This window comes from Acanthopagrus latus, chromosome 2 (genome assembly GCF_904848185.1).
Source record: "Acanthopagrus latus isolate v.2019 chromosome 2, fAcaLat1.1, whole genome shotgun sequence".
In the NCBI taxonomy this organism is placed as follows: domain Eukaryota; kingdom Metazoa; phylum Chordata; class Actinopteri; order Spariformes; family Sparidae; genus Acanthopagrus; species Acanthopagrus latus.
In genome coordinates this window covers 1,644,625-1,671,266 of record NC_051040.1, presented here as the reverse complement: position 1 = coordinate 1,671,266, position 26,642 = coordinate 1,644,625, and the positions used below count along the sequence as shown (strand labels likewise).

At 43.7% G+C, this 26,642-nt stretch overlaps 2 protein-coding genes and 2 long non-coding RNA genes across 10 annotated transcripts in view; 2 read left to right on the top strand and 2 right to left on the bottom strand.

The window, feature by feature from the left end:
- Positions 1-861: 861 nt before the first annotated feature.
- Positions 862-16,130, top strand: LOC119030559. The gene is made up of 3 exons (XR_005078323.1): positions 862-1,021; positions 7,469-7,565; positions 16,111-16,130. It is a non-coding gene; the product is annotated as an uncharacterized LOC119030559 (long non-coding RNA).
- Positions 7,058-16,336, bottom strand: LOC119030504 (scavenger receptor cysteine-rich type 1 protein M160-like). Of its 6 annotated transcripts, none has more exons than XM_037118169.1 (12): positions 15,484-16,336; positions 12,848-13,153; positions 12,461-12,763; positions 11,828-12,133; positions 11,436-11,738; positions 10,788-11,093; positions 10,409-10,711; positions 9,804-10,109; positions 9,411-9,719; positions 9,011-9,334; positions 7,910-7,992; positions 7,059-7,616 (listed from the first exon to the last, which is right to left on the bottom strand). In XM_037118169.1, exons 1-12 carry the CDS (start codon positions 15,938-15,940, stop codon positions 7,503-7,505), a joined length of 3,420 nt encoding a protein of 1,139 aa, XP_036974064.1. In that variant the 5' UTR covers positions 15,941-16,336; the 3' UTR covers positions 7,059-7,502. The 6 variants fall into 6 exon arrangements, with proteins under 6 accessions (XP_036974099.1, XP_036974064.1, XP_036974104.1 ...); XM_037118177.1 differs by having other exon boundaries at positions 7,060-7,616; positions 10,490-10,711; XM_037118195.1 differs by lacking the exon at positions 10,409-10,711 and having other exon boundaries at positions 7,061-7,616; positions 15,484-16,335.
- Positions 12,167-15,615, top strand: LOC119030551. 2 transcript variants are annotated; one of them, XR_005078322.1, is made up of 7 exons: positions 12,167-12,181; positions 13,202-13,235; positions 13,347-13,364; positions 13,512-13,642; positions 13,724-13,793; positions 14,624-15,204; positions 15,358-15,615. It is a non-coding gene; the product is annotated as an uncharacterized LOC119030551 (long non-coding RNA). The 2 variants fall into 2 exon arrangements; XR_005078321.1 differs by lacking the exon at positions 12,167-12,181 and having other exon boundaries at positions 13,120-13,235; positions 15,358-15,613.
- A 3,366-nt stretch (positions 16,337-19,702) lies between the features above and the next one.
- The window catches only part of LOC119007756, a 33,463-nt gene continuing 26,523 nt past the window's right edge, over positions 19,703-26,642 (bottom strand). The window contains exons 24-32 of the mRNA XM_037077645.1: positions 26,225-26,530; positions 24,812-25,114; positions 24,164-24,469; positions 23,784-24,086; positions 23,177-23,482; positions 22,783-23,091; positions 22,383-22,706; positions 20,560-20,642; positions 19,703-20,292 (exon numbers count right to left, since the gene is read on the bottom strand). Of these exons, the coding sequence (XP_036933540.1) occupies positions 20,179-20,292; positions 20,560-20,642; positions 22,383-22,706; positions 22,783-23,091; positions 23,177-23,482; positions 23,784-24,086; positions 24,164-24,469; positions 24,812-25,114; positions 26,225-26,530 (2,354 nt within the window). The 3' untranslated portion in view covers positions 19,703-20,178. The remainder of the gene's footprint in view (positions 20,293-20,559; positions 20,643-22,382; positions 22,707-22,782; positions 23,092-23,176; positions 23,483-23,783; positions 24,087-24,163; positions 24,470-24,811; positions 25,115-26,224; positions 26,531-26,642) is intronic.

The following is a 26,642-nucleotide window of genomic DNA, read 5'->3' as shown; positions in this document are numbered from 1 at the left end:
CCTCCAGTTCACCAGCACAACTACTGGATCCTCCCACCAACCGGACAATATCGGGCTCTGAGCAGACAAGAGTAAAAGATGGGGTCAAAAAAGAAGTCACATTTACTAGAAACTCCAATCAAATTCAAGCTGCAGCTCCTTTCTTACCTGAGCAGGTGAGTCCAACAGCTTCACCAGGTGAGCAGGTGTTTCTATCTGAGCCTGAGGTTCTACAGTCCAGGAGAGCAGACTCATGGCCTCCACACTGGAACTCACTGGTCCACACTGGAGCCTCCACTTCTCCATAGAGCGCCCCCTGGAGGACTGAAGGAGCCCCACAGCCGAGCTCCCTACAGACCACCTCTGCATCCTGCTGGTCAAAGTCATCTTCACACACTGAGGACCACCTCTGGTTAGACTTCACCTCCAGTCTGCCTGAACACAGACTGTTTCCATTCACCAGCCTGATGGAGTCTATCAGGGAAAAGAGAGAGAACGAATCAGAAATCAGAAGATGTGTTTTCCTGTTTTAAAAGTCTTCATTTACTTAAGTTGTCAAGAAGAAAGCTGCTGCACTGTTTTGCTGTGAAGCTTCAGAAATGTTTTGTGGAATACGAAACTTCACCTGACTTTCCATCAGCATGGGGTCGATTAGAGAAAGACTGAAAATTGAGTCCTCTTAGACTCTGAGCTTGTTTGTGATCAGTGTTTTTGTCTTATGGCTTCTGGTGGCATTACCTGAACAGATGATCCCCAGACTGGTACCAGGAGTTATGGACCTTTTCATGAAACATTTCCTCAGTTCAGGTCCAGAATTTAGACAGAAAGGTGCTATTCTCCATGAAGATAAAAATGTGGGATTGATTGAAAGAACTTCAACCACAGAACCACAGTCCAGGTGTCTACAAACTGCATCTGCTAACTTGAGGTTCCAGTCACGGTCATCCACTTCTGTCCAGACACCCTGGCTCTTCACCTGTAGTTCACCAGAACAACGGCTGGATCCTCCAGCCAACTGGATGTCATCAATCTCTAAGCACGGGTAAGAGTTGTTAGTATAATATAATATAATAATCTCTTGTTGTATTCTTCATTTAGGCCTATATTTGAAGTATCATTTTACCCTCAGAAGTACCAGTTTCGTCTGTCAGGAGACCTTTGGAGAATCCTAAAAACAGAAACAAAATCATCTCAGTAGATCAGGTGGTGTGGTTGCATGACAGGACTGTGGACTTTTTGTTCAGTCTCTTCAAATGCAGGAACTTGAAGACGAGATTACCTCCTATCATTACTCTGTTAAAGAATAGGGTCCGATTTTCTGAGTTCTTTCTTAGCACCGTGGGTTGAACTGCACAATGAGGAAACAGAGAAAAATTGGGAAACTAAAATGGGACTCTAATGTCCATGTTCGATGATTGCATGTAAAATGTATAAACATTGCTGCAAGCCGCAGATAACATCCAAAGTTGACAAGTGTACTAAACGTGGCATAATACATTCACATTATAAATGTATTAGCCACCTTTCACATCCACAGGTGTAGGGTAATAGTGTTGTGTTATCACAAGCCCACAAGGTTTCCAAACAGTTCAAGTCACACCACTGGATGTTTGTAATGGGAACTGGAGATATTGTCAGCCACTTTTAGAGAACAAAACCAGATCTTTTTCACGATGAGTCCGACCGTCTCCAATCCATGATTGTGGTGACTAAAACAGGTATTTTAAGCCAAACCATGATTGTTTTCCTGAACCTAACCAAGTGTTTTTTTGTGGAAAGACCTCAACACCATAAGCACAAAAGAAAAGTGAAGTTGTAATGCCAAACATTTAGTTTTAACAAATCTGTGGTTTTGCTGAAGTTTACTTAGCTAACATTTATTCTGGCAGCTGGTTTGTATATATCAAGAAGTGACATAATGCCCCCTAATTGCTTCTTTTATCATCATAAATGCAAAAACATGACCTTCTTCCTGGACAGATGTGGAAAGCCAACATGTTGATACCAGTGTGGAGGCTGAGAAGGTTAAATCCTCTTCCTAGCCTCAGGATAAATACTCCTAAAAAAACATACCCAAAATCAGGAATAAGGCTTTAATGCACATTGTGGTCTCATTTGAAAGGTAAGAACCCACAGAATATGAATCCATTGAAAATGAACCTCTTTCTGTTACTGTTACAATTTAGTAAAAAGTAAGATTTTCATTCACACCAAGTACATCTGCATTTCCATGGCAATTTCCCCATTTTAACCATGATTTCATCAATAATGTTGCAGCTGAAAGTCATCTTCCAGTCTGTGATTACAACTGTAACTCTGTCAATGTGATGAAATCATTAAAATACAACACTTGTTACACACTTTAGATATATACTATATAGGCGGTCAGGGTCATAACAAAACATTACAAAGAACACTCAGCAGCAATAAAACAAAGTGTAAGCGTAGAACAGACCTCCCCAAAAAACTACCAATAACATCCTTGAAAATATGAAATCTTTCTAGTAAGATCCATTTGTGAATTATAGCAGTCAGTTGCCAACAACCTAACTAGTCTAGATTAGACTTCTTCATCACATCCATTTTCACAAATTAATTGTATTTTCCTGAAGTTTAAAATGTTGGCTTGAATTAATTTTGCTTATTCTCCCGTGGATCTGACAATACAAACTCATGATGTGCAGGAAGCAGTGAGGTTTAAGTGGCCGAGGTCGTACCTGAGCTCCAGAGCAACATGAACACCAGCAGTCGGTCTACAGGGTCCATGTCCAGTTGGGCTGTTGTCCGAACAGCCTGTCACTCTTTCTCACTGACTGTCTGTGGATCTTATGTCTTGATCAGCTCTCATCGAATGTGCAGTTTCCTCTTTGACTTTCAGTCTCTATGACGGGCAAACAGGAAGCTGCCTGAGATGATCATACACTGACATCCTGTGCTCTTTTGACGATTTTATCAAAGATTGTTGTCAGTTCAGTTTCAGGGACTGCTGAGCCATTTACTAGAACTAGACTATGTTCCAGTAAACGTGTGAACCTGTTTCACATCTGTATAACTTCACATTGATAATTTCAGTTACATTATGTATGTTGCATAACCTCCCTTCAGTAGTTAAAATAACTCTGGACAGGAACAGCAGTCCCCGCAGTGAAAGTCCTGTGCAGTGAAAAGTTCCTAGGAAATCTGGGTTGGATTGGGTCCAGTTTATGAAACAACCCTCCTTGCAGCAGAACAGGTTGAAATAATGATCACTCTGGACTTTCTGGCTACTGGGGGAAGTGTTTAGTCTGGAATATCACAGCCCTCACGAAAGCTCTAATGCCTGCTGCTTTGGATTCCCTTATTGAAATGAATCCATATATGATTTGTTTTGGTCCTTTTTAAACTGGCCTTGCAGACCACAATTTTGACTTTTCCTTCTTTCGCTCATTGATAATCAAACTGAGACTCCTAAAAATGTCAGTATAGGTGACACTGGGAGGAGGACACACATCCACACTTCACCTGGGGTGAGTACTTATAATGAGAGGACTGTGTACAGGTGTGTCACATGATTTTATAGATTATTGGTAGTTTGCTTTCCTAGACGGCTTTTCGACATTAGTCAAATGCTACTTCACACAGATTCAGGATCTCTGCATGTGACAAACCATCCTCACACACACACACACACACACACACACACACACATTCCTTGAGCCTGGAGCATGTCACACCCACATGTGATATCAGTGACCACCACTGTTTCTTTGTTCTGGCAGACAGACAGACAGACAGACACACACACACATCATTATATAGTAGTTAGTTAGTTAGATTGTGTGCTTTTATCTTCATGTTGAATAACATTTTGAACCCTCTTGTCTATTTAATTTGGTTGTAGCTATTAAGATTATTAATCAGTTATGAACAGTTTAGTACCTTTTTATGAGACCAATTTATTAAATTTGTTTTCCCTTCTTCAAAGGTGGTGCCCCAAGTTGATCTAATGTAAATTGGATCATATTATTTATAATGATTAATAATATCCCTGATAGCCACATTTAACCCAAAACTCCCTTTTATTGTTGCATAAACACTACTTAATAGTGTCTCATGTAATGCAAAGCACAACATATGGTGCCCCATGCAAGGAAGCGTACTGTTGGCAATCATGCATAAATGTGAAATATTCATTTTAGCCTCCTCCACTGAACCTTTACCTTATCGTGGTGGAGGGGTTTGAGTACCCGAATGATCCTAGGAGCTATGACGTCTGGGGCTTAATGCCCCTGGTAGGGTCTCCCTAGGCAAACAGGTCCTAGGTGACGGGTCAGATTAAGAGCGGTTCCAACGTCCCCGATGACAGGTAGGAAAACAAGGACGTTCACGTTTCCCGGAATGGCGTTACCGGGGCCCCACCCAGAAGCCAGGCCTGGGGTTGGGGCTCGCAGGCGAGCGCCTGGTGGCCGGGTCTGGACTCTCTTCCACTCTGGAGTTGCCTGCGGTGAGAGGCGGCGAGCTGGTGTGGGCTTGCTTATAGCTCCTCATCTCAGCCGCCATGTGTGAACGAGAGGATCGTTTCCCTGCGCTTTAGGGCCGGGGGTAGGTCTCTCACTGTTGTTTCGGCTTACGGGCCGAACAGCAGTGTAGCGTACCCGGTCTACTTGGAGGCCCTGGGAGGGGTACTGGAGAGTGCTCCAACTGGGGACTCCGTCGTTCTACTAGTGGACTTCAACGCTCACGTAGGCAGTGACAGTGTTACCTGGAGGGGTGTGATTGGGAGGAACGGCCTCCCCGATCTGAACCTGAGTGGTGTTTTGTTATTAGACTTCTGTGCTAGTCACAGTTTGTCCGTAACGAACACCATGTTCAAGCATAAGGGTGTCCATCAGTGCACATGGCACTAGGACGCCCTAGGCCGGAGATCAATGATCGACTTTGTGGTCGTGTCATCTGACCTCCGGCCGAATGTCTTGGACACTTGGGTGAAGAGAGCGGCTGAGCTGTCAACTGATCACCACCTGGTGGTGAGTTGGATCCGCTGGCAGGGGAGGAAGTTGGACAGACTCGGCAGACAGCATCCTTAAAAATATATCTTCCTTATAAGCTCTATTTGTGATATATGACAGTCAGTTGTCAGCAGCCTAACTCCTCTGGATTAGACTTCTTCATCATTTCATACCCACTTTCACAAATTTGATGTATTTTCCCTAAAGTTTAAAATATTTTCTTGAATGAATTTCGCTCATTCTCCCGTCAAGCCGAAGAAGGAGTCCTATCGAGCATGGCTGGCTCGGGGGACTCCTGAGGCAGTCTGGGAAAAGTTCGGGGAAGCCATGGAGGAGGACTACTGGTCAGCCTCGAGGAAATTCTGGCAAACCATCCGGCGCCTCGGGAGGGGGAAGCAGGTCTCCACCAACACGGTTTACGGTGGGGGTGGGGAGCTGTTGACCTCAACTGGGGATATGGTCGGGCGGTGGAAGGAATACTTCGAGGATCTCCTCAATCCCACTGACACACCTTCCAGGGGCTGGGGACTCAGAGGTGGATTCATTCATCACCCAAGCCGAAGTCACTGAGGTAGTTTGGAAGCTCCTCAGTGGCAAAGCACTTGGGGTGGATGAGATCCGTCCTGAGTACCTCAAGTCTCTGGATGTTGTGGGGCTGTCTTGGCTGACACGTCTCTGCAGCATCGTATGGCAGTCGGGGACAGTGCCTCTGGACTGGCAGACCGGGGTGGTGGTCCCTCTATTTAAAAAGGGGGACCGGAGGGTGTGTTCCAGCTATTAGGGATCACACTCCTCAGCCTCCCTGGGTAAGTCTACTCCAGGGTACTGGAGAGGAGAATTTGGCCGATAGTCAAATCTCAGATTCAGGAGAAACAATGCGGTTCTACGTTCCTACCCTCACCTATGGTCATGAACTTCGGGTCATGACCAAAAGAATAAGATCCCGGATACAAGCGGCTGAAATGAGTTTCCTCCCTTAGAGAGACCCCGAGGAAAACCCATGACACGCTGGAGTCTCTATGTCGCTTGGCTGGCCTGGGAACGCCTTGGGATCCTGCCAGAGGAACTAGGGGAAGTGTCTGGGGTGAGGGAAGTCTGGGTGTCCCTGCTCAGGCAGCTGCCCCCGCGACCCGGCCCCGGATAAGCAGAAGAAAATGGATGGGTGAATGGATGGATGGATTAATTTCAGCATAATTTGGACAGAGCTCATATTTGAGATTCACATCTTGAACCCTTTAGCCAAAAGTCTTTTAACCACTAGTCTACTACAGGAATAGATGTTGATTTGTACTTAAAAACAATTGCAGTGTGATGAGAATTTATCAATCAAATTTATAACCCATTTAATGAACCAAACCTGAAAAAATGTGACAATGAGCAAAAACTTTTTAATTTTAAATGTAGGTTGTCAGCTTGATTTTCATATGTATTCCCTCTGGGATATATTTTTTATTTTTTATTTTTTTGCTTAGCAACAGATGTAACTGATGAATGGGCTTAGTCTACTAACAGAATTATTAAAGGGCCAGAATCAGGTTGCTAAAAGGCTACATCTGGCCCCTGGACCTAGGTCTGGTTTAAGGCATCAACCCAGCACTCTAAATTCCAAAAACAAGACTCCAAATGAAAGATGATATTTTGTTTCTGCTGGATGTGTAAATATGCAGTTGTTTGCAAAACACATTCACCATAAAAGGTTTCTATGTTGATAATATGTCAGGTTTTCCCTTAAGGTGACCAAGAAATCAGTTATGGCTGCTTTTATAGAAACACATTGCACGATTTCACCTCCGTCTGCTTGTTTGAGTCTGAAGCTTGTGTAATTGTCACCTAGACAGTTTGCTTTCATTCTTGTTTACTGCTCTTCCAGTCGGTAACGTCCTGTCAACAATGTCTGTATTTCTTGTCAAAAAAGTCCTGACTTCTTACCAATAACACTAAGGTGGTTCAAGAGAAGAGAATCAATCCAGAAACACTTCTAACTGGAGTTCTTGCTCACTAAAAAACAAATTATAATAACAACAAAACCTTCCACACATTCCAGTCAATGCAGGTTTAATTTATTGTGAAACAAATTTCATTTCATCAATTTCTACTTATTTTCACATTAAATATAGAGTATATCTTTTGCAGATATCACCAGATGCAGAACACAGACATTCACAACAATTATCTTATTATCATTAGCTCAGCATCGTTTGCAGGAGTACAGCTGCATATGTGGAAAAATATAATTGAACCCTTTTGTGGCCCCTAGAGGAAGCTGCATGTGAGCTCATGAATTGCCTCCATATGTCAGATAACACACTTTAATAATGTAAATGTAACTTTGGTGGAGACAATATCACACAACAAGATGTCACATTTCTCTCACTGCATTGTCTCTTTAATCAGTCAGTGCAAGAATTTGAAATATAAGAATACAGCAGGAAAAGCACATTGTCATTTACAAATGTTAAAACCTTTTTTGTTAAATTCACATATACCTCTTTTGACTCCAGTACTGATTCATCTCCTGGAAACCCTGGATGTGCACTACTGTGGTCCCTCGACTCCTGCCTCTTCAGCTCCACTGTTTCCATCTTGAGCACCACCAAGGTAATCGAGCTCAATATTGTCCTCTCGTCTCGGCATCTGACTATTACTGACCTACAGAGAAATGGCAAAACAATGTATTTAAGTCACAAAATACCTGCTCTTCACTAAATCAGTATACTTTTATACAAACAAGTATTCCTAATTCTGCCAGAGGTCTCAGAAACATCTGGAGCAACATGCTTCTTCACTACAGGAAGTGTTGGTATATGATGTAGTTACTCAAAATGTTTTGCTTCTGTTTTCTCTGCTGTACCAAACACACACAGACACTGAACTATGATCCCTATGTGAAAACTTGAGTTTTACAGATTACACCACAACAGCCACTTCTAGTCACTGTTTACCTTGTAGTAGAAAAACATGGCAGCACTGAACGCCACCATCAGCACTATGAGTGCCAGCCTGATGATCAGATCTGTTAAAGAGGCTGAAACAGATTCACAGTCATTACATCAGCTCATAGAGGAACATGCAGTTTTCTTTGCTTCATTGGATATTTTAAATCAAATCAAATTATTTATTTTTAGCTTTAACACCTTACATTTTTACTGCTGTGGGCTTAGTGTTTCCAAATGTTGGCATCATACATTTCTGCAAAACATGGATATGTTGCATATTTCCTCAGGTTGCAACTTTGCATTGCTTCAGGCCTAGTTTGATGTTGTGACAGTGCTGTAGTCATGGTTAGGTTTGGGCTCAAAAAACACTTTTGGTTATGGTTAGAAAAAGATTTGTCTGTATACTTTGGGTATAAAGCCTGCCATCTCCCTTAGTGTGTTCAAAATGACCATCTTTACAGGAAACCACAAATGGCAAGGCTTATGAAAATCCTGTTTTGGCTTGTCTAGCTCTGTGGCCACAAACAGTGCTGCAAACTCTCCCCAAGTCTTGTCAAAAATATCTGGCTTTGTTACCACAAAAACAGACGGAAAATGTCAAGACATCTCATCAAAAAAAATGGCTGGAAACAGTTCCAACTCTATTAGAAATTATCCGGTTTCACCAACACTTGGCCACTGTCGTGCTGAGCCATCACCCCACCATCACCCCCTCCTTCTTATGACATAAAAGTCAGTTCATATAGACAGGACTGATGTTATAGAAATGTATATAAAATATCTATGATATGTACACATGAAAGTATTTGTGGTTTTCAGAAGAAGCGGCTAAAATGAGTTTCCTCCGCAGGGTGTCGGGGCGCTCCCTTAGAGATAGGGTGAGGAGCTCAGAGTAGAGCCGCTGCTCCTCCACATCAAGAGGAGCCAGTTGAGGTGGCTCGGGCATCTGTTTCAGATGCCCCCAGGACGCCTCCCTCGGGAGGTGTTCCTGGCATGTCCCGCTGGGAGGAGACCCCGGGGAAGACCCAGGACACGCTGGAGTGAGAATGTCACCCAGCTGGCCTGGGAACAGGAAGGTAAAATGACTCAGATTCTCTGTAAAGTTACCTGCAACAGTGACATAGAGACGCCGGCTCTCAGGGGAGAATTTATGGAAGAAAGCGTAGACGTGATAAACACAGATGTAGTTCCCTTGATGGGTGTGGTCTGCAGCAGAGAACAGGAAGTGGGCAGAGTGATTGACAGCTGGCAGGGTGTAGTTCTGTGATGTCGCTGAGTTGGTCAAAATTAACTGGAAAGAGCCTCCTGGATGCTGGGGCAGGATGGAGCAGCTGATGGTGAAACTGGAGCCCAGGAGCACCTGAAGCTGCTTGTCCTCGGACAACCCGTCATTGTGGGGGGAGAAGGAGATGTTTGGCTGAGCCAGAATATCTGTGAACAAAATTGGTAATTGCGTGAGTCTCCTATGAGAATATAAAATTCACTTAAAGTCCCTGTTCAAGGTTACCTGAGCAGATCACCTCCAGGCTGATGGGCAGTTGGAGTCCACCAGGCGTTATTAAACACTCCCGCAGCAGGGGTATAGAATCAGACTGAACACAGGTCTCGCTGATCTGCCAGGCAGGTTTATATAAAGTTTCTCTGGTTTTTTTTGAAACAACAGAACCACAGTTGAATTGTCTACATGCAACAGATGCTAACTTCTGGTCCCATTCAGAGAACATGTTGGCCACTGGTCTCCACTCTCCCCGTTGTTTCATCTCTAACGTGCCATCGCAGCGACTGGTTCCCCCTGACAACCTGACAATATCAGGCTCTGGACAGAGACAGGAGAGTAATTAAAAAAAAGAATTAAAGACATTTTGCTCAAGTAAAATCAAAGCCTGAGCTCCTTTCCTACCTGAGCAGGTGAGTCCAACAGCTTTGCCAGGTGAGCAGGTGTTTCTATCTGAGCCTGAGGTTCTACAGTCCAGGAGAGCAGACTCATGGCCTCCACACTGGAACTCACTGGTCCACATTGGAGCCTCCACTTCTCCATAGAGCGCCCCCTGGAGGACTGAAGGAGCCCCACAGCCGAGCTCCCTACAGACCACCTCTGCATCCTGCTGGTCAAAGTCATCTTCACACACTGAGGACCACCTCTGGTTAGACTTCACCTCCAGTCTGCCTGAACACAGACTGTTTCCATTCACCAGCCTGACAGAGTCTATCGGGGAAGAGAGAAAATTAATAAGATGTCGTTGTTTGTCAAAGATGGCAGGGTGGGCAATATAAGCGAGCAAGATGCCAGTGATTTTGTAATTTTGGTGAGTCCAGTTTCGGTTCTCAATGCATCAGTTAAAAAAAAATAACTCATTTAAAATGCTGTTGTTCATTCTAACAGTGTGTAATGTAACTTAATGTATTGTGATGAAGATTCATATAAGGTGCTAACAAGCGTTCCCCAGATGGCTACTTCTTTTTTTAAGGATCACTGTTAAAGTTATTGCCTTTGTTGATTTCTACCTGAGCAGGTAATTTTCAGAGTATGCCGGGAAGGTAAAGGCCACATTAATGTACATTCCCTGATGGCAGATTCAGACTGACCACAGGAAGTTACGATTGTCCATGTATCTTTCCCGTCTGCAGGCATTGTTCCTATTGAAAGAGCAGAACCACAGTCCAGCTGTCTACATACAACCGCTGCAGACATCAGGTCCCACATTAAACTGTACGAGAGAGACACTGGTTTCCATTTTCCTTTGTGTTTCATCTCAAGTCTGCCCACACAGGAGCTGGATCCTCCGACCAACTGGATGTCATTGGGCTCTGAAGAGTTACAAGAGAGTAATAGGTTAAATGAATGATGTGACTTGCTTTAGAATCGAAGCTGCATCTCTCCTACCTGAGCAGGTGAGTCCAACAGCTTTGCCAGGTGAGCAGGTGTTTCTATCTGAGCCTGAGGTTCTACAGTCCAGGAGAGCAGACTCATGGCCTCCACACTGGAACTCTCTGGTCCACACTGGAGCCTCCACTTCTCCATAGAGCGCCCCCTGGAGGACTGAAGGAGCCCCACAGCCGAGCTCCCTACAGACCACCTCTGCATCCTGCTGGTCAAAGTCATCTTCACACACTGAGGACCACCTCTGGTTAGACTTCACCTCCAGTCTGCCTGAACACAGACTGTTTCCATTCACCAGCCTGACAGAGTCTGAAGAAAGACAGCAACAGACAGAAGGATTTCTACTTCTGTATTCAGGTTCAGGAACATTCTCATTCTCTACAATCAGCAGGTGATTGTATGAAACTTTTCTGCTGTTTTCTCCCTTGATGGCTGAATAACTTCTATAATTCAATACTGCCTCTTCCTTCCCTATGCATGTATGCCTTCCTGCATATACCAGCAACAATGTGACACTAAGGTGAGCTGGAACATTAAACTAAGCACTTATCATTGATGACTGCTACTTGATCTAGTGTGGCTTGGACCTGCCGAATGAAGAAATGTGAAGAACAAGACAACCATCACATCTGATGTGTTTGCTGGAGTTACCTGAACATTTGACCTCCAAGTGAGAGATGATAGTATCAGTTTTTGTAGATACACAATCACTAATTGCAGACCCGGACTGAAGACAAGTTGAACTAATCCTCCAGACAGGTATGGATGTTAAACTCTGTATCAGCCCTGTTGAAACAGCAGAGCCACAGTCCAGTTGTCTGCAAACTGCATCTGCTGTCTTTAGATTCCACTGAGCCGATGCATCATGCACTTTTCTCCAAATGCCATGTTGTTTCACCTCAATTTCACCAGCACAGCGACTGGATCCTCCCACCAACTGGAAAATATCGGGCTCTGAGCAGGCGAGAGAAAAAGATGGGGTGAAAAACAAGTCACATTTAATAGAAACTCCAATCAAATTAAACCTGTCGCTCCTCTCCTACCTGAGCAGGTGAGTCCAACAGCTTTGCCAGGTGAGCAGGTGTTCCTATCTGAGCCTGAGGTTCTACAGTCCAGGAGAGCAGACTCATGGCCTCCACACTGGAACTCACTGGTCCACATTGGAGCCTCCACTTCTCCATAGAGCGCCCCCTGGAGGACTGAAGGAGCCCCACAGCCGAGCTCCCTACAGACCACCTCTGCATCCTGCTGGTCAAAGTCATCTTCACACACTGAGGACCACCTCTGGTTAGACTTCACCTCCAGTCTGCCTGAACACAGACTGTTTCCATTCACCAGCCTGACAGAGTCTGAAGAAAGACAGCAACAGACAGAAGGATTTCTACTTCTGTGTTCAGGTTCAGAAACATTTTCTACAATCAGCAGGTGATTGTATGAAACTTTTCTGCTGTTTTCTCCCTTGATGGCTGAATAATTCAATACTGCCTCTTCCTTCCCTATGCATGTATGCCTTCCTGCATATACCAGCAACAATGTGACACTAAGGTGAGCTGGAACATTAAACTAAGCACCTATCATTGATGACTGCTACTTGATCTAGTGTGGCTTGGACCTGCTGAATGAAGAAATGTGAAGAACAAGACAACCATCACAGCTGATTTGTTTAGTGGAGTTACCTGAACATTTGACCTCCAGGTGGTATTTGGCAGAATCAGTTGTTGTAGATACACAATCACTAATTGCAGACCCAGACTGAAGACAAGTTGAACTAATCCTCCAGACAGGTATGGATGTTAAACTCTGTATCTGCCCTGTTGAAACAGCAGAGCCACAGTCCAGGTGTCTGCAAACTGCATCTGCTGTCTTTAGATTCCACTGAAGCATTGCTTCATCCACTTTTCTCCACACACCTTGTTGTCTCAGCTCCAGTTCACCAGCACAGCGACTGGATCCTCCCACCAACCAGAAAATATCACGCTCTGAGCAGACAAGAGTTAAAGATGAAAAAGAAGCCACATTTGATAGAAACGCCAATCAAATTCAAGCTGCAGCTCCTCTCCTACCTGAGCAGGTGAGTCCAACAGCTTTGCCAGGTGAGCAGGTGTTTCTATCTGAGCCTGAGGTTCTACAGTCCAGGAGAGCAGACTCATGGCCTCCACACTGGAACTCTCTGGTCCACATTGGAGCCTCCACTTCTCCATAGAGCGCCCCCTGGAGGACTGAAGGAGCCCCACAGCCGAGCTCCCTACAGACCACCTCTGCATCCTGCTGGTCAAAGTCATCTTCACACACTGAGGACCACCTCTGGTTAGACTTCACCTCCAGTCTGCCTGAACACAGACTGTTTCCATTCACCAGCCTGACAGAGTCTGAAGAAAGACAGCAACAGACAGAAGGATTTCTACTTCTGTATTCAGGTTCAGGAACCTTCTCATTCTCTACAATCAGCAGGTGATTGTATGAAACTTTTCTGCTGTTTTCTCCCTTGATGGCTGAATAACTTCTATAATTCAATACTGCCTCTTCCTTCCCTATGCATGTATGCCTTCCTGCATATACCAGCAACAATGTGACACTAAGGTGAGCTGGAACATTAAACTAAGCACTTATCATTGATGACTGCTACTTGATCTAGTGTGGCTTGGACCTGCTGAATGAAGAAATGTAAATGTAAACAACGAGACAACTGTAAGTCACATGGTTACTCAACCCATTTATGTTATTTAGAAGTGTTTACATGCCCCACTACAAGGCGACGCATCAGCCCTTGACTCATTGCCATGATCACACAGTGCGCGTTCACTCTGAGCCGAGCTGCAGACCAGAGCACTCACCAACATACAAGCTGACGAGCCCCGGTGAGAAAATACAGTGTAGAAGCTGCAAAATGACTATAAATCCCTCTGAATCATATGACTAACCGGTCACTTGCTTGTTAGGAAGGAGTCTTGTGTATTATGCTGGATAAGAGGAGCCATTTCACTGTGTGAGCCCCCTGAGAGAACACTGGTAAGCGTGGCTGCTACATGCTAAGAGGCTAGGCATCGTTGTTAGCTTGTTGATGTAGCTTGTTGTGTGCAAATGCCTTCCATTGAGATACTTTTCTTAAACCAATCAGAGCTACAGGGGTGTTTCCTAATGTTTAAACCCACCGTGGTACTCTCTGTATCATTTTTAACCAAGTGAATTGACCTCAAAAAGATCGCTAGCTAAGTTAGCACGATTTGCGAGGGGTGCTGCTGCTAGTGCTAGCTCAGGTGTTACCTGTAATGTGTAACGTGAGTGCTAACAAGTAGCTGGGTAAGCTAACGTGCTGCTACTGTGATTTATGAGAGAAAGAGACAGTGGATGATGATAATTGTGTTGATAAGAGGGCAAGTTGTGATCATTATTGTTTTCTGATAACTGAGATGTGTACAATGTGTTTATTCCACTTAATTTGTTTAAATATTCATGTTGGTTAAAAGAGTGATTTAATACAGTTCATTTATGGTTAAAAAGTTTAAAAAGTTAAATAAGTTGCAGTTAAAAAGATAAATAGTGAATAAAGGAGCTGTTCAAAAATATAAATAATGCTCTGTGAAAATAAATTAGTGCATTTATGTTAAGATATAAGTTTATGGTGTATCTGTCATGGTAAAAATTCTTATACTGCCCTGTAAATGTATACAGACTCATTTAAATAGATTTGAATACTGTATATCCTGCTTCCGTGTATAGCCTATATATGGAAGCTATTTAGAGTGAAATGTTATAGTAGAATGATGTCATGTGATTGAATAGAGAGTAATGGTTATGTTTCTACACTCAGTGTTTAAATTGTTTTCTTCATTTGCCAGAATAGGAATTGATTCAGATTCCGAGCCTGTGGAGGTTCATTGGCGAGCTAAGAAGGATGAGCGATTCAGACAGAGTGGAGAGCAGTGTGGCGAGCCGTGGGACCCACTCCGGAGAACCCCAGACATCATCTCATTTCACCCATTGACACAGATAAGAAAATAACACAAAATCTACCAGGGTAGTTGTCACATGAACAGAACATTACACACACACCCCACAGAACGGAACTGAACTCTTAACTTCTAATACAGAAGAAGGGACACTTTTATTTGAACTTTTCCATTTTATATTCTTTTTGATGAAAGAGCTCTATTTATTTTGTATTTTTTATTTTTCATACACCGCCAGAAATAAGCTCATGAAAGGTCCAACTCTCGGAACCTAGAAAGAGTCTAAGTGTCAATAGTTTGTTCTTCTAGTCAGGCTAAGGGCGCTACACAACCGTCACAGCTGATGTGCCTGCTGGTGTTACCTGAACATTTGACCTCCAGGTGGTATTTGGCAGAATCAGTTGTTGTAGATACACAATCACCAACTGCAGACCCAGACTGAAGACAAGTTGAACTAATCCTCCAGACAGGTACGGATGTTAAACTCTGTATCTGCCCTGTTGAAACAGCAGAGCCACAGTCCAGTTGTCTGCAAACTGCGTCTGCTGTCTTTAGATTCCACTGACGCATTGCATCATCCACTTTTCTCCACACGCCTTGTTGTTTCACCTCAATTTCACCAGCACAGCGACTGGATCCTCCCACCAACCAGAAAATATCACGCTCTGAGCAGACAAGAGTTAAAGATGAAAAAGAAGCCACATTTAATAGAAACGCCAATCAAATCAAAGCTGCAGCTCCTCTCCTACCTGAGCAGGTGAGTCCAACAGCTTTGCCAGGTGAGCAGGTGTTTCTATCTGAGCCTGAGGTTCTACAGTCCAGGAGAGCAGACTCATGGCCTCCACACTGGAACTCACTGGTCCACACTGGAGCCTCCACTTCTCCATAGAGCGCCCCCTGGAGGACTGAAGGAGCCCCACAGCCGAGCTCCCTACAGACCACCTCTGCATCCTGCTGGTCAAAGTCATCTTCACACACTGAGGACCACCTCTGGTTAGACTTCACCTCCAGTCTGCCTGAACACAGACTGTTTCCATTCACCAGCCTGATGGAGTCTATCAGGGAAAAGAGAGAGAACGAATAAGAGAACATAAGATGTTTTTTCTGTTCTGAAACAAAGTCTCCAGCTACTTCACTTGTCACAGAGAAAGCTGCTACACTGTTTTGCTGTGAAGCTTCAGAAATGTTTTGTAGACTGATCAGCATGGGGTCGATTAGATAAAGGCTGAAATTAGACTCCTGTTAGACTCTGAGCTTGTTTATGATTAGTGTTTTTGTGTCATGGCCTCTGGTGGCATTACCTGAACAGATGATCCCCAGACTGGTACCAGGCGTTATGGACCCTTTTATAAAACATTTCCTCAGTTCAGTTCCAGAATTTAGACAGAAAGGCGCTACTCTCCATGGAGATACATATGGGTAATTGCGTGAGAGAACCTCAACCACAGAACCACAGTCCAGGTGTCTACAAACTGCATCTGCTAACTTGAGGTTCCAGTCACGGTCATCCACATTTATCCAAACACCCTGGCTCTTCACCTGTAGTTCACCAGAACAACGGCTGGATCCTCCAGCCAACTGGATGTCATCAATCTCTAAGCACGGGTAAGAGTTGTTAGTATAATATAATAATCTCTTGTTATATTCTTCATTTAGGCCTATATTTGAAGTGTCATTTTACCTTCGGAAGTACCTGTTTCTTCTGTCAGGAGACCTTTGGAGAATCCTAAAAACAAACAAAATCATTTCAAATGAAGACAGTAATTAGATCGGGTGTGGTGGTTGCAGCCACCTTTCACATCCACAGATGTAGGTTAGTGGTTTTAGCAAGCCAACAAGGCTTCCAAACAGTTCAAGTCACACCACTGGATATCTTTAAGGAAACCTGGGGATATTGTCAGCCTTTGTTTTGGGAACAAAACCAGATCTTTTTCGCAAGGAGTTGAACCATCTCAAATCCATGATAGTTGTGAATAAAACACCAAACTATGAAAACCATGAAAGTAACCATGAAAAAATGAATCATGACTAAGGCTTTTATGAATATTTTGGTCTCCTTTAAAAGGTAAGAAGCTACAAATTAGTGTCTCTGTGTTTCTATGGAAATATCCCCATTATAACCAAGATTTCATGAGTAATGTTGCAGCTGAAAGTCATGTTCCAGTCTGTGATTACAACTGTAACTCTATCAATGAGATGAAATCGTTAAAATACAACATTTGTTAGAACAGCTCAGCAAAGTCGTGGTTCTTCTCTGTTCTGGCACCTCAGTGGTGGAACGAACTCCCGACCAGTGCCAGGACAGCAGAATCACTCTCCACCTTCAGCAAAAGACTCAAGACTCATTTGTTCAGACTTCGCCTCGACCCTGCGTAGCATGACTCCTTCCCAACCCCCCCAAAAAATTTAAAAAAAAATCAAATTGATAATAAAAAATGTTTGCACTTGTGTGTTCGTATCATTAGCACTTCAATCATTGCACTTATGCACTTAAAGAATATTTGACAAATAGAAGTTACGATACTCAGATGAGGGCTTGACAGTTGTTTCTGTTTTTTGTTTTGCTCCATCGACGGTGGTATGTCGTGGTTTCTCTCTTGTGACAAATGTACTAATTATAAGTCGCTTTGGACAAAAGCGACAATCCAAACTCATGATGTGCAGGAAGCAGTGAGGTTTAAGTGGCCGAGGTCGTACCTGAGCTCCAGAGCAACATGAACACCAGCAGTCGGCCTGCAGGATCCATGTCCAGTTGGGCTGTTGTCCGAACAGCCTGTCACTCTTTCTCACTGACCGTCTTTTGACCTTATGTCTTGATCAGCTCTCATCAAATGTGCAGTTTCCTGTTTTACTTTTAATCTCCATGGTGCGCAAACAGGAAGCTGCCGGAGATGATGACTGCATCCTGTGCTCTTTTGACGATTTTATTAAAGACTGTTGTCAGTTCAATTTCAGGTACTGCTGAGCCATTTACTGGAACTAGAGTATGTTCTGGTAAATGTGTGAAGCTGTTTTACATCTGTGTACTTTCACATCTGTAACTTAAGTTACATTATGTATGTGGCATAACTTCCCTACAGTAGTTTGTGTAGTCCAGTTAATGAAACGACCCTCCTTGCAGCAGAACAGTTTTACCTTTTCCTTTTTTCCGTCATTGATAATCAAACTGAGACTCTATAAATATGTCAGTATTGGTGACACTGGGAGGAGGACACGCATGCACGATCACCCGGGGCGAGTACTTAGATTCTGAGTTATTCTGAGTGTTATAAATGAGGTGAAACTCCACCCAGAGTCTTTATCTTTTGAATATCACACATTCACCTCCAGTAGTCTTGAGAGCTACTCTGTTTTCACTCATGCTGCATGGCTGCTGGAGCAAAGCTGAATGATGTCTGTGTGCCAAGTTTGCTTTCAGAGTCTATAACACAACTGTAAAAACCCGTCTGTGCTGTTGGACTGCATGAGTCCAGTAAGAACCAAAGGACAGATCTGTAAACACAGAGATGTCCTCTGCTGCAGACAGGCTGCAACAAGCATAACATCATACTGATCAGTCAATAACACAGGGTAATAACTTTTGTATAACAATTTATTACACTCTTTTAAAAATAGTTCATTCAAAATGTTTTGACAGTTGGAGCAAATATGAGACAGTCGGGAAGATGATATAACTGAAGCAAGTCCAGATTTGTGTATCGGTAAAAAGACAAGACAGAAAATACAAATTGCTAAATGTCCTGAGAACGAAAGAGCAATGAAAAAGACAACACGAGCAAATTAATACAAATAAAATGAATAGAGAAGTTGTGTAGGATAATGTGGCAACACTGTTTTGCTATGAAGCTCCAGAAATGTTTGTGGACTTTACTTTGTTACATTCCAACGCTAAAAGTCTGCGTGTTAAGATTAGAGTCAGATTACATTCCCCTGATTAAACAGCACAGACAGATGCGCTCCTTTAGACCTCCTGACAGTCTTGAACTTAAAACAGCAGGTGCTTATTAACACCTCTAGCAAAGACGGGGGGAATTTAGCATTAACTCAGTCACATTTCTGGCCAGCTGAAGGAAAGAAAGTGGTAGAAACCCTGAAGACATGTCCCATCAAGAATTTGGCAGGAAGTGAGGTGACACATAAAACACATTGTAATGTGCAGGGGTGACTATTCAAAGAGCATGTCGGAGTTAACCAGAGTTTTAATTCAGTAAATTTAAATGTCTTTATTTCAACAATGGCTCTATTGACTGTACAAAATATTAACAGGTGAAATTAATAATATTGATCATTTTGTTATAATGAAATGCTGAGTTGGGAAACTTTGGGTGCAGTCATGTGGATGACACTTGACATGCACCACCCACCCTGACACTGTTCCAGACCAAAGTCATCTCCTCATAGCAATCACTCTGCACTCCCTCACCACTGAAAGTGCTCAAGAGGAGCCTGAAAAAATGTGACAAAGGGCAAAAACTCACATTTGCTGAGCAGCAGATGCAATGGGCTAATCAGTCTACTAACAGAATTAATTAAGAATCAGCTTGTTAAAAGGCCACATCTGGCCCCTGGACCTAGGTCTGGTTTAAGGCATCAACCCTGCACTCTAAATTCCAAAAACAAGACTCCAAATGAAAGATGATATTTTGTTTCTGCTGGATGTGTAAATATGCAGTTGTTTGCAAAACACATTCACCATAAAAAGTTATTTGTTTTTCCTTAAAGTGACCAAGAAATCATTTTCAGATTCACTTCCGGATGCTTGTTTGAGTCTGAAGCTGAGTCTCTTCCAGTCAGTAACGTCCTGTCAACAATGTCTGTATTTCTTGTCAAAAAAGTGCTGACTTCTTACCAATAACACTAAGGTGGTTCAAGAGAAGAGAATCAATCCAGAAACACTTCTAACTGGAGTTCTTGCTCGCTAAAAAACAAGTTATAATAACAACAAAACCATCCACACATTCCAGTCAATGCAGGTTTAATTTATTGCAAAACAAAGTTCATTTCGTGAACACAGACAGTAGAACAGTAGTACAACTGCATATGTGGAAAAATATGGTTATGAACCCTTTCGTGGCTCCCAGAGGAAGCTGCATGTGAGCTCATAAATTGCCGGCATATGTCTGATTACATGCAGCCTCTTCTGGCGCCAACAAAGGCTTCCCACTACTTCCTGCACTCCAAGACATATAAACACACTTTAATAATGTAAATGTAACTTTGGTGGAGACAATATCACACAACAAGATGTCACATTTCTCTCACTGCATTGTCTCTTTAATCAGTCAGTGCAAGAATTTGAAATATAAGAATACAGCAGGAAAAGCACATTGTCATTTAAAAATGATTAAACATCTATCAAACTAGCTTTTTTTTGTTTTGTTAAATTCACATATACCTCTTCTGACTCCAGTACTGATTCATCTCCTGGAAACCCTGGATGTGCACTACTGTGGTCCCTCGACTCCTGCCTCTTCAGCTCCACTGTTTCCATCTTGAGCACCACCAAGGTAATCGAGCTCAATATTGTCCTCTCGTCTCGGCATCTGACTATTACTGACCTACAGAGAAATGGCAAAACAATGTGTTTAAGTCACAAAATACTTTAATGCAAACAAGTATTCCTAATTCTGCCAGAGGTCTCAGAAACATCTGGAGCAACATGCTTCTTCACTACAGGAAGTGTTGGTACATGATGTAGTTACTCAATGTTTTGCTTCTGTTTTATCTGCTGTACCAAACACACACAGACACTGAATTATGATCCCAATGCGAAAACTTGAGTTTTACATATTATACCACAACAGCCACTTCTAGTCACTGTTTACCTTGTAGTAAAAAAACATGGCAGCACTGAACGCCACCATCGGCACTACGAGTGCCAGCCTGATGATCAGATCTGTTAAAGAGGCTGAAACAGATTCACAGTCATTACATCAGCTCATACGGGAACATGCAGTTTTCTTTGAATGTTTTAAATCAAATCAAATTAATTAATTTTAGCTTTCAAACCTCGTATTGTTTCTGCTGAAGGAATGACAGTCGCTACAGGAAACCACAAATGGTTCTGCAAGACTTAAGAAAATCATATTTTGGCTTTTCTAGATCTGCGGCCACAAACACTGATGGAAACTCTCCCCAAGTCTTGTCAAAAATATCTGGTTTTGTTGCCATTTTCATGGCTGGAAATGTCCCAGTGTCTGACCAAAAATATCTAGGTTGTTGCCACAAACACAGCTGGAAAATGTTCCAACTCTATTCGAAATTATCTGGTTTCACGAATATGGCTAGAAAATGCCCCAGACATCTTGTCCAAAATATCCAGTGGTTTCAGTCCAGTTTGGCAGCTGTCATGCCTAGCCGTCACTCCACCATCACCCCCTCCTTCTTTTGACATAAAGGTCAGCACACGTACACGCAATATTAATGTGACTCATGTTGTAGTAATGTGTATATATAATATATATGATACACTATATTGCCAAAAGTATGCACTCATCTGCCTTGACTTGCATATGAATTCAAGTGACATCCCATTCTTAATCCACAGGGTTTAATATGACGTCGGTTCCTTTGCAGCTATAACAGCTTCAGCTCTTCTGGGAAGGCTTTCCTAAAGGTTTAGGAGCGTTTATGGGAATTTTTGACCATTCTTCCAGAAACGCATTTGTAAGGTCACACACTGATGTTGGACAGGAAGGCCTGGCTCTCAGTCTCCGCTCTAATTTATCCCAAAGGTGTTCTGTTGGGTTGAGGTCAGGACTCTGTGCAGGCCCGTCAAGTTCATCCACATCAAACTCTCTCATCATGTCTTTATGGACCTGCTTTGTGCACTGGTGCACAGTCATGTTGGAACAGGAAGGACCATCCCCAAACTGTTCCCACAGAGTTGGGAGCATGGAACTGTCCAACATCTCTTGGTGTGCTGAAGCATTCAGAGTTCGTTTCACTGGAACTAAGAGACCAAGCGCAGCTCCTGAAGAACAACCCCACACCATTATCCCCCTCCACCAAACTTTACACTTGGCACAATGCAGTCAGACAAGTCAACAAGACAACCCAGACTCATCCATCAGGTTATCAGATGGACAAGTGTGATTCATCACTCCAGAGAGTCCAGTGGTGGTGTGCTTTACACCACTGCATCCGACCCTTTGCATTGTGCTGATGTCTGGCTTGGATGCAGCTGCTCAGCCATGGAAACCCATTCCATGACGCTCTCTACACACTGTTCTTGAGCTAATCTGAAGGCCACATGAAGTTTGGAGGTCTGTAGTGATTGACTCTGCAGAAAGCTGGCGACCTCTGAGCACTATGCACCTCGGCAATCGCTGAACCAGCTCCGTGATTTTACTTTGGAATATTTCGGAGCGAAAGAACATCATGACAGTACTTGTTGCACAGGTGGCATCCTATCACAGTACCACACAGGAATTCACCGAGCTCCTGAGGGTGACCCATTCTTTCACAAAGGTTTGTGGAAACAATCTGCATGCCTCAGTGCTTTTATACACCTGTGGCCATGGAAGTGATTGTAACACCTGATATCAATTATTTGGATGGGTGAGTGAATACTTTTGACAATTCTGTATGTAAAATTGAAAGTATTTGTGGTTTGCAGAAACGTAAAATGACTCAGATGTAAAGTTACCTGCAACAGTGACATAGAGACGGCGGCTCTCAGAGGAGAATTTGCAGGAGAAAACGTAGACGTGATAAACACAGATGTAGTTCCCTTGGTGGGTGTGGTCTGCAGCAGAGAACAGGAAGTGTGCAGAGTGATTGACAGCTGCCAGGGTGTAGTTCTGTGATGTTGCTGAGTTGGTCAAAGTAAGCTGGAAAGAGCCTCCTGGATGCTGGGGCAGGATGGAGCAGCTGATGGTGAAACTGGAGCCCAGGAGCACCTGAAGCTGCTTGTCCTCGGACAACCCGTCATTGTGGGGGGAGAAGGAGATGTTTGGCTGAGCCAGAATATCTGTGAAGAAAATTGAAAATTGTGTGAGTCTCTATTGAGAATATAAAGTTCACTGAAAGTCCCTGTTCAGGGTTACCTGAGCAGATCACCTCCAGGTTGATGGGAGGGTGGAATTTACCAGCTATCTTTAAACACTCCCGCAGCAGGGGTATAGAATCAGACTGAACACAGGTCTCGCTGATCTGCCAGGCAGGTTCATATGAAGTTTCTCTGGATTTTTTTGAAACAACAGAACCACAGTTGAGTTGTCTACATGCAACAGATGCTAACTTCTGGTCCCATTCAGAGAACATGTTGGCCACTGGTCTCCACTCTCCCTGGTGTTTCATCTCTAACGTGCCATCGCAGCGACTGGTTCCCCCTGACAACCTGACAATATCAGGCTCTGGACAGAGACAGGAGAGTAATTGATAAAAGAACTAAAGACATTTTGATGAGATCAAGTAAAATCAAACATGAAGCTGTCCTACCTGAGCAGGTGAGTCCAACAGCTTTGCCAGGTGAGCAGGTGTTTCTATCTGAGCCTGAGGTTCTACAGTCCAGGAGAGCAGACTCATGGCCTCCACACTGGAACTCTCTGGTCCACATTGGAGCCTCCACTTCTCCATAGAGCGCCCCCTGGAGGACTGAAGGAGCCCCACAGCCGAGCTCCCTACAGACCACCTCTGCATCCTGCTGGTCAAAGTCATCTTCACACACTGAGGACCACCTCTGGTTAGACTTCACCTCCAGTCTGCCTGAACACAGACTGTTTCCATTCACCAGCCTGACAGAGTCTATCGGGGAAGAGAGAAAATTAACAAGATGTTGTTGTTTGTCAGAGATGGCAGGGTGGGCAATATAAGCGAGCAAGGTGACAGTGATTTTGTCATTTTTGTGAGTCCAGTTTAAGTTCTTAATGCATCAGTTTAAAAAAAAGAACTCATTTAAAATGCTGTTGTTCATTCTAACAGTGTTTAATGTTACTTAATGTATTGTGATGAACATATATAAAGAAGGTGCCAAAATATGTTCCCCAGGTGGCTATTTCTTTTTTTAAGGATTTCTGTTAAAGTTGTTGCCTTTGTTGGTTTTTACCTGTGCAGGTAATTTTCAGAATATCATGGGTAGAAAAAGTCGATATTGAGACACATTCCCTGATGGCAGATTCAGACTGACCACAGGAAGTTGCAATTTCCCATCCATCTGTGTTGTTCACATGTATTGTTTCAATTGAAAGAGCAGAACCACAGTCCAGCTGTCTACATACAACCGCAGCAGACATCATGTCCCACATAGAAAAAAACGAGAGAGACACTGGTTTCCATTTTCCTTTGTGTTTCATCTCAATTCTGCCCACACAGGAGCTGGATCCTCCAACCAACTGGATGTCATTGGGCTCTGAAGAGGTACAAGAGAGTAATAGGTTAAATAAATGAATCTAACTTGCTGTAGAATCAAAGCTGCATCTTTCCTACCTGAGCAGGTGAGTCCAACAGCTTTGCCAGGTGAGCAGGTGTTTCTATCTGAGCCTGAGGTTCTACAGTCCAGGAGAGCAGACTCATGGCCTCCACACTGGAACTCTCTGGTCCACATTGGAGCCTCCACTTCTCCATAGAGCGCCCCCTGGAGGACTGAAGGAGCCCCACAGCCGAGCTCCCTACAGACCACCTCTGCATCCTGCTGGTCAAAGTCATCTTCACACACTGAGGACCACCTCTGGTTAGACTTCACCTCCAGTCTGCCTGAACACAGACTGTTTCCATTCACCAGCCTGACAGAGTCTGAAGAAAGACAGCAACAGACAGAAGGATTTCTACTTCTGTGTTCAGGTTCAGGAACCTTCTCATTCTCTACAATCAGCAGGTGATTGTATGAAACTTTTCTGCTGTTTTCTCCCTTGATGGCTGAATAACTTCTATAATTCAATACTGCCTCTTCCTTCCCTATGCATGTATGCCTTCCTGCATATACCAGCAACAATGTGACACTAAGGTGAGCTGGAACATTAAACTAAGCACTTATCATTGATGACTGTTACTTGATCTAGTGTGGCTTGGATCTGCTGAATGAAGAAATGTGAACAACAACACAACTATCACATCTGATGTGTTTGCTGGAGTTACCTGAACAATTGACCTCCAGGTGAAAGTTGTTAGTATCAGTTGTTGTAGATACACAACCACTAATTGCAGACCCGGACTGAAGACAAGTTGAATTTATCCACCAGACAGGTATGGATGTTAAACTCTGTATCCACCCAGCTGAAACAGCAGAGCCACAGTCCAGTTGTCTGCAAACTGCATCTGCTGTCTTCAGATTCCACTGATGCATTGCATCAATCACTTTTTTCCACACGCCTTGTTGTTTCACCTCCAGTTCACCAGCACAACGACTGGATCCTCCCACCAACCGGACAAAATAGGCCTCTGAGCAGTCAAGAGTAAAAGATGAAAAAGAAGTCACATTTAATAGAAAGTCAAATAAGATCAAAGCTGCAGCTCCTCTCCTACCTGAGCAGGTGAGTCCAACAGCTTCACCAGGTGAGCAGGTGTTTCTATCTGAGCCTGAGGTTCTACAGTCCAGGAGAGCAGACTCATGGCCTCCACACTGGAACTCTCTGGTCCACATTGGAGCCTCCACTTCTCCATAGAGCGCCCCCTGGAGGACTGAAGGAGCCCCACAGCTGAGCTCCCTACAGACCACCTCTGCATCCTGCTGGTCAAAGTCATCTTCACACACTGAGGACCACCTCTGGTTAGACTTCACCTCCAGTCTGCCTGAACACAGACTGTTTCCATTCACCAGCCTGACAGAGTCTGAAGAAAGACAGCAACAGACAGAAGGATTTCTACTTCTGTGTTCAGGTTCAGGAACCTTCTCATTCTCTACAATTAGCAGGTGATTGTATGAAACTTTTCTGCTGTTTTCTCCCTTGATGGCTGAATAATTCAATACTGCCTCTTCCTTCCCTATGCATGTATGCCTTCCTGCATATACCAGCAACAATGTGACACTAAGGTGAGCTGGAACATTAAACTAAGCACTTATCATTGATGACTGTTACTTGATCTAGTGTGGCTTGGATCTGCTGAATGAAGAAATGTGAACAACAACACAACTATCACATCTGATGTGTTTGCTGGAGTTACCTGAACAATTGACCTCCAGGTGAAAGTTGTTAGTATCAGTTGTTGTAGATACACAACCACTAATTGCAGACCTGGACTGAAGACAAGTTGAATTTATCCACCAGACAGGTATGGATGTTAAACTCTGTATCCACCCAGCTGAAACAGCAGAGCCACAGTCCAGTTGTCTGCACGCTGCATCTGCTGTCTTCAGATTCCACTGACCAATTGCATCATCCACTTTTCTCCACACGCCTTGATGTTTCACCTCAATTTCACCAGCACAGCGACTGGATCCTCCCACCAACCGGACAAAATAGGCCTCTGAGCAGTCAAGAGTAAAAGATGAAAAAGAAGTCACATTTAATAGAAAGTCAAATAAGATCAAAGCTGCAGCTCCTCTCCTACCTGAGCAGGTGAGTCCAACAGCTTTGCCAGGTGAGCAGGTGTTCCTATCTGAGCCTGAGGTTCTACAGTCCAGGAGAGCAGACTCATGGCCTCCACACTGGAACTCTCTGGTCCACACTGGAGCCTCCACTTCTCCATAGAGCGCCCCCTGGAGGACTGAAGGAGCCCCACAGCCGAGCTCCCTACAGACCACCTCTGCATCCTGCTGGTCAAAGTCATCTTCACACACTGAGGACCACCTCTGGTTAGACTTCACCTCCAGTCTGCCTGAACACAGACTGTTTCCATTCACCAGCCTGACAGAGTCTATCGGGGAAGAGAGAAAATTAATAAGATGTTGTTTGTCAAAGATGGCAGGGTGGGCAATATAAGTGAGCAAGATGACAGCGATTTTTTAATTTTAGTGAGTCCAGTTTTG

What these genes read in the sequence shown, in the direction of transcription:
- LOC119030504 (XM_037118169.1), bottom strand. Translation starts at nt 15,940, where the DNA reads ATGCTGATCAGTCTACAAAACATTTCTGAAGCTTCACAGCAAAACAGT. An exon ending in TGTTGGACTCACCTGCTCAG is followed by an intron (nt 12,764 to 12,847) that starts GTAGGAGAGGAG and finishes TTGTCTGCTCAG; the next exon opens with AGCGTGATATTTTCTGGTTG. An exon ending in TGTTGGACTCACCTGCTCAG is followed by an intron (nt 10,712 to 10,787) that starts GTAGGAGAGATG and finishes GTAACTCTTCAG; the next exon opens with AGCCCAATGACATCCAGTTG.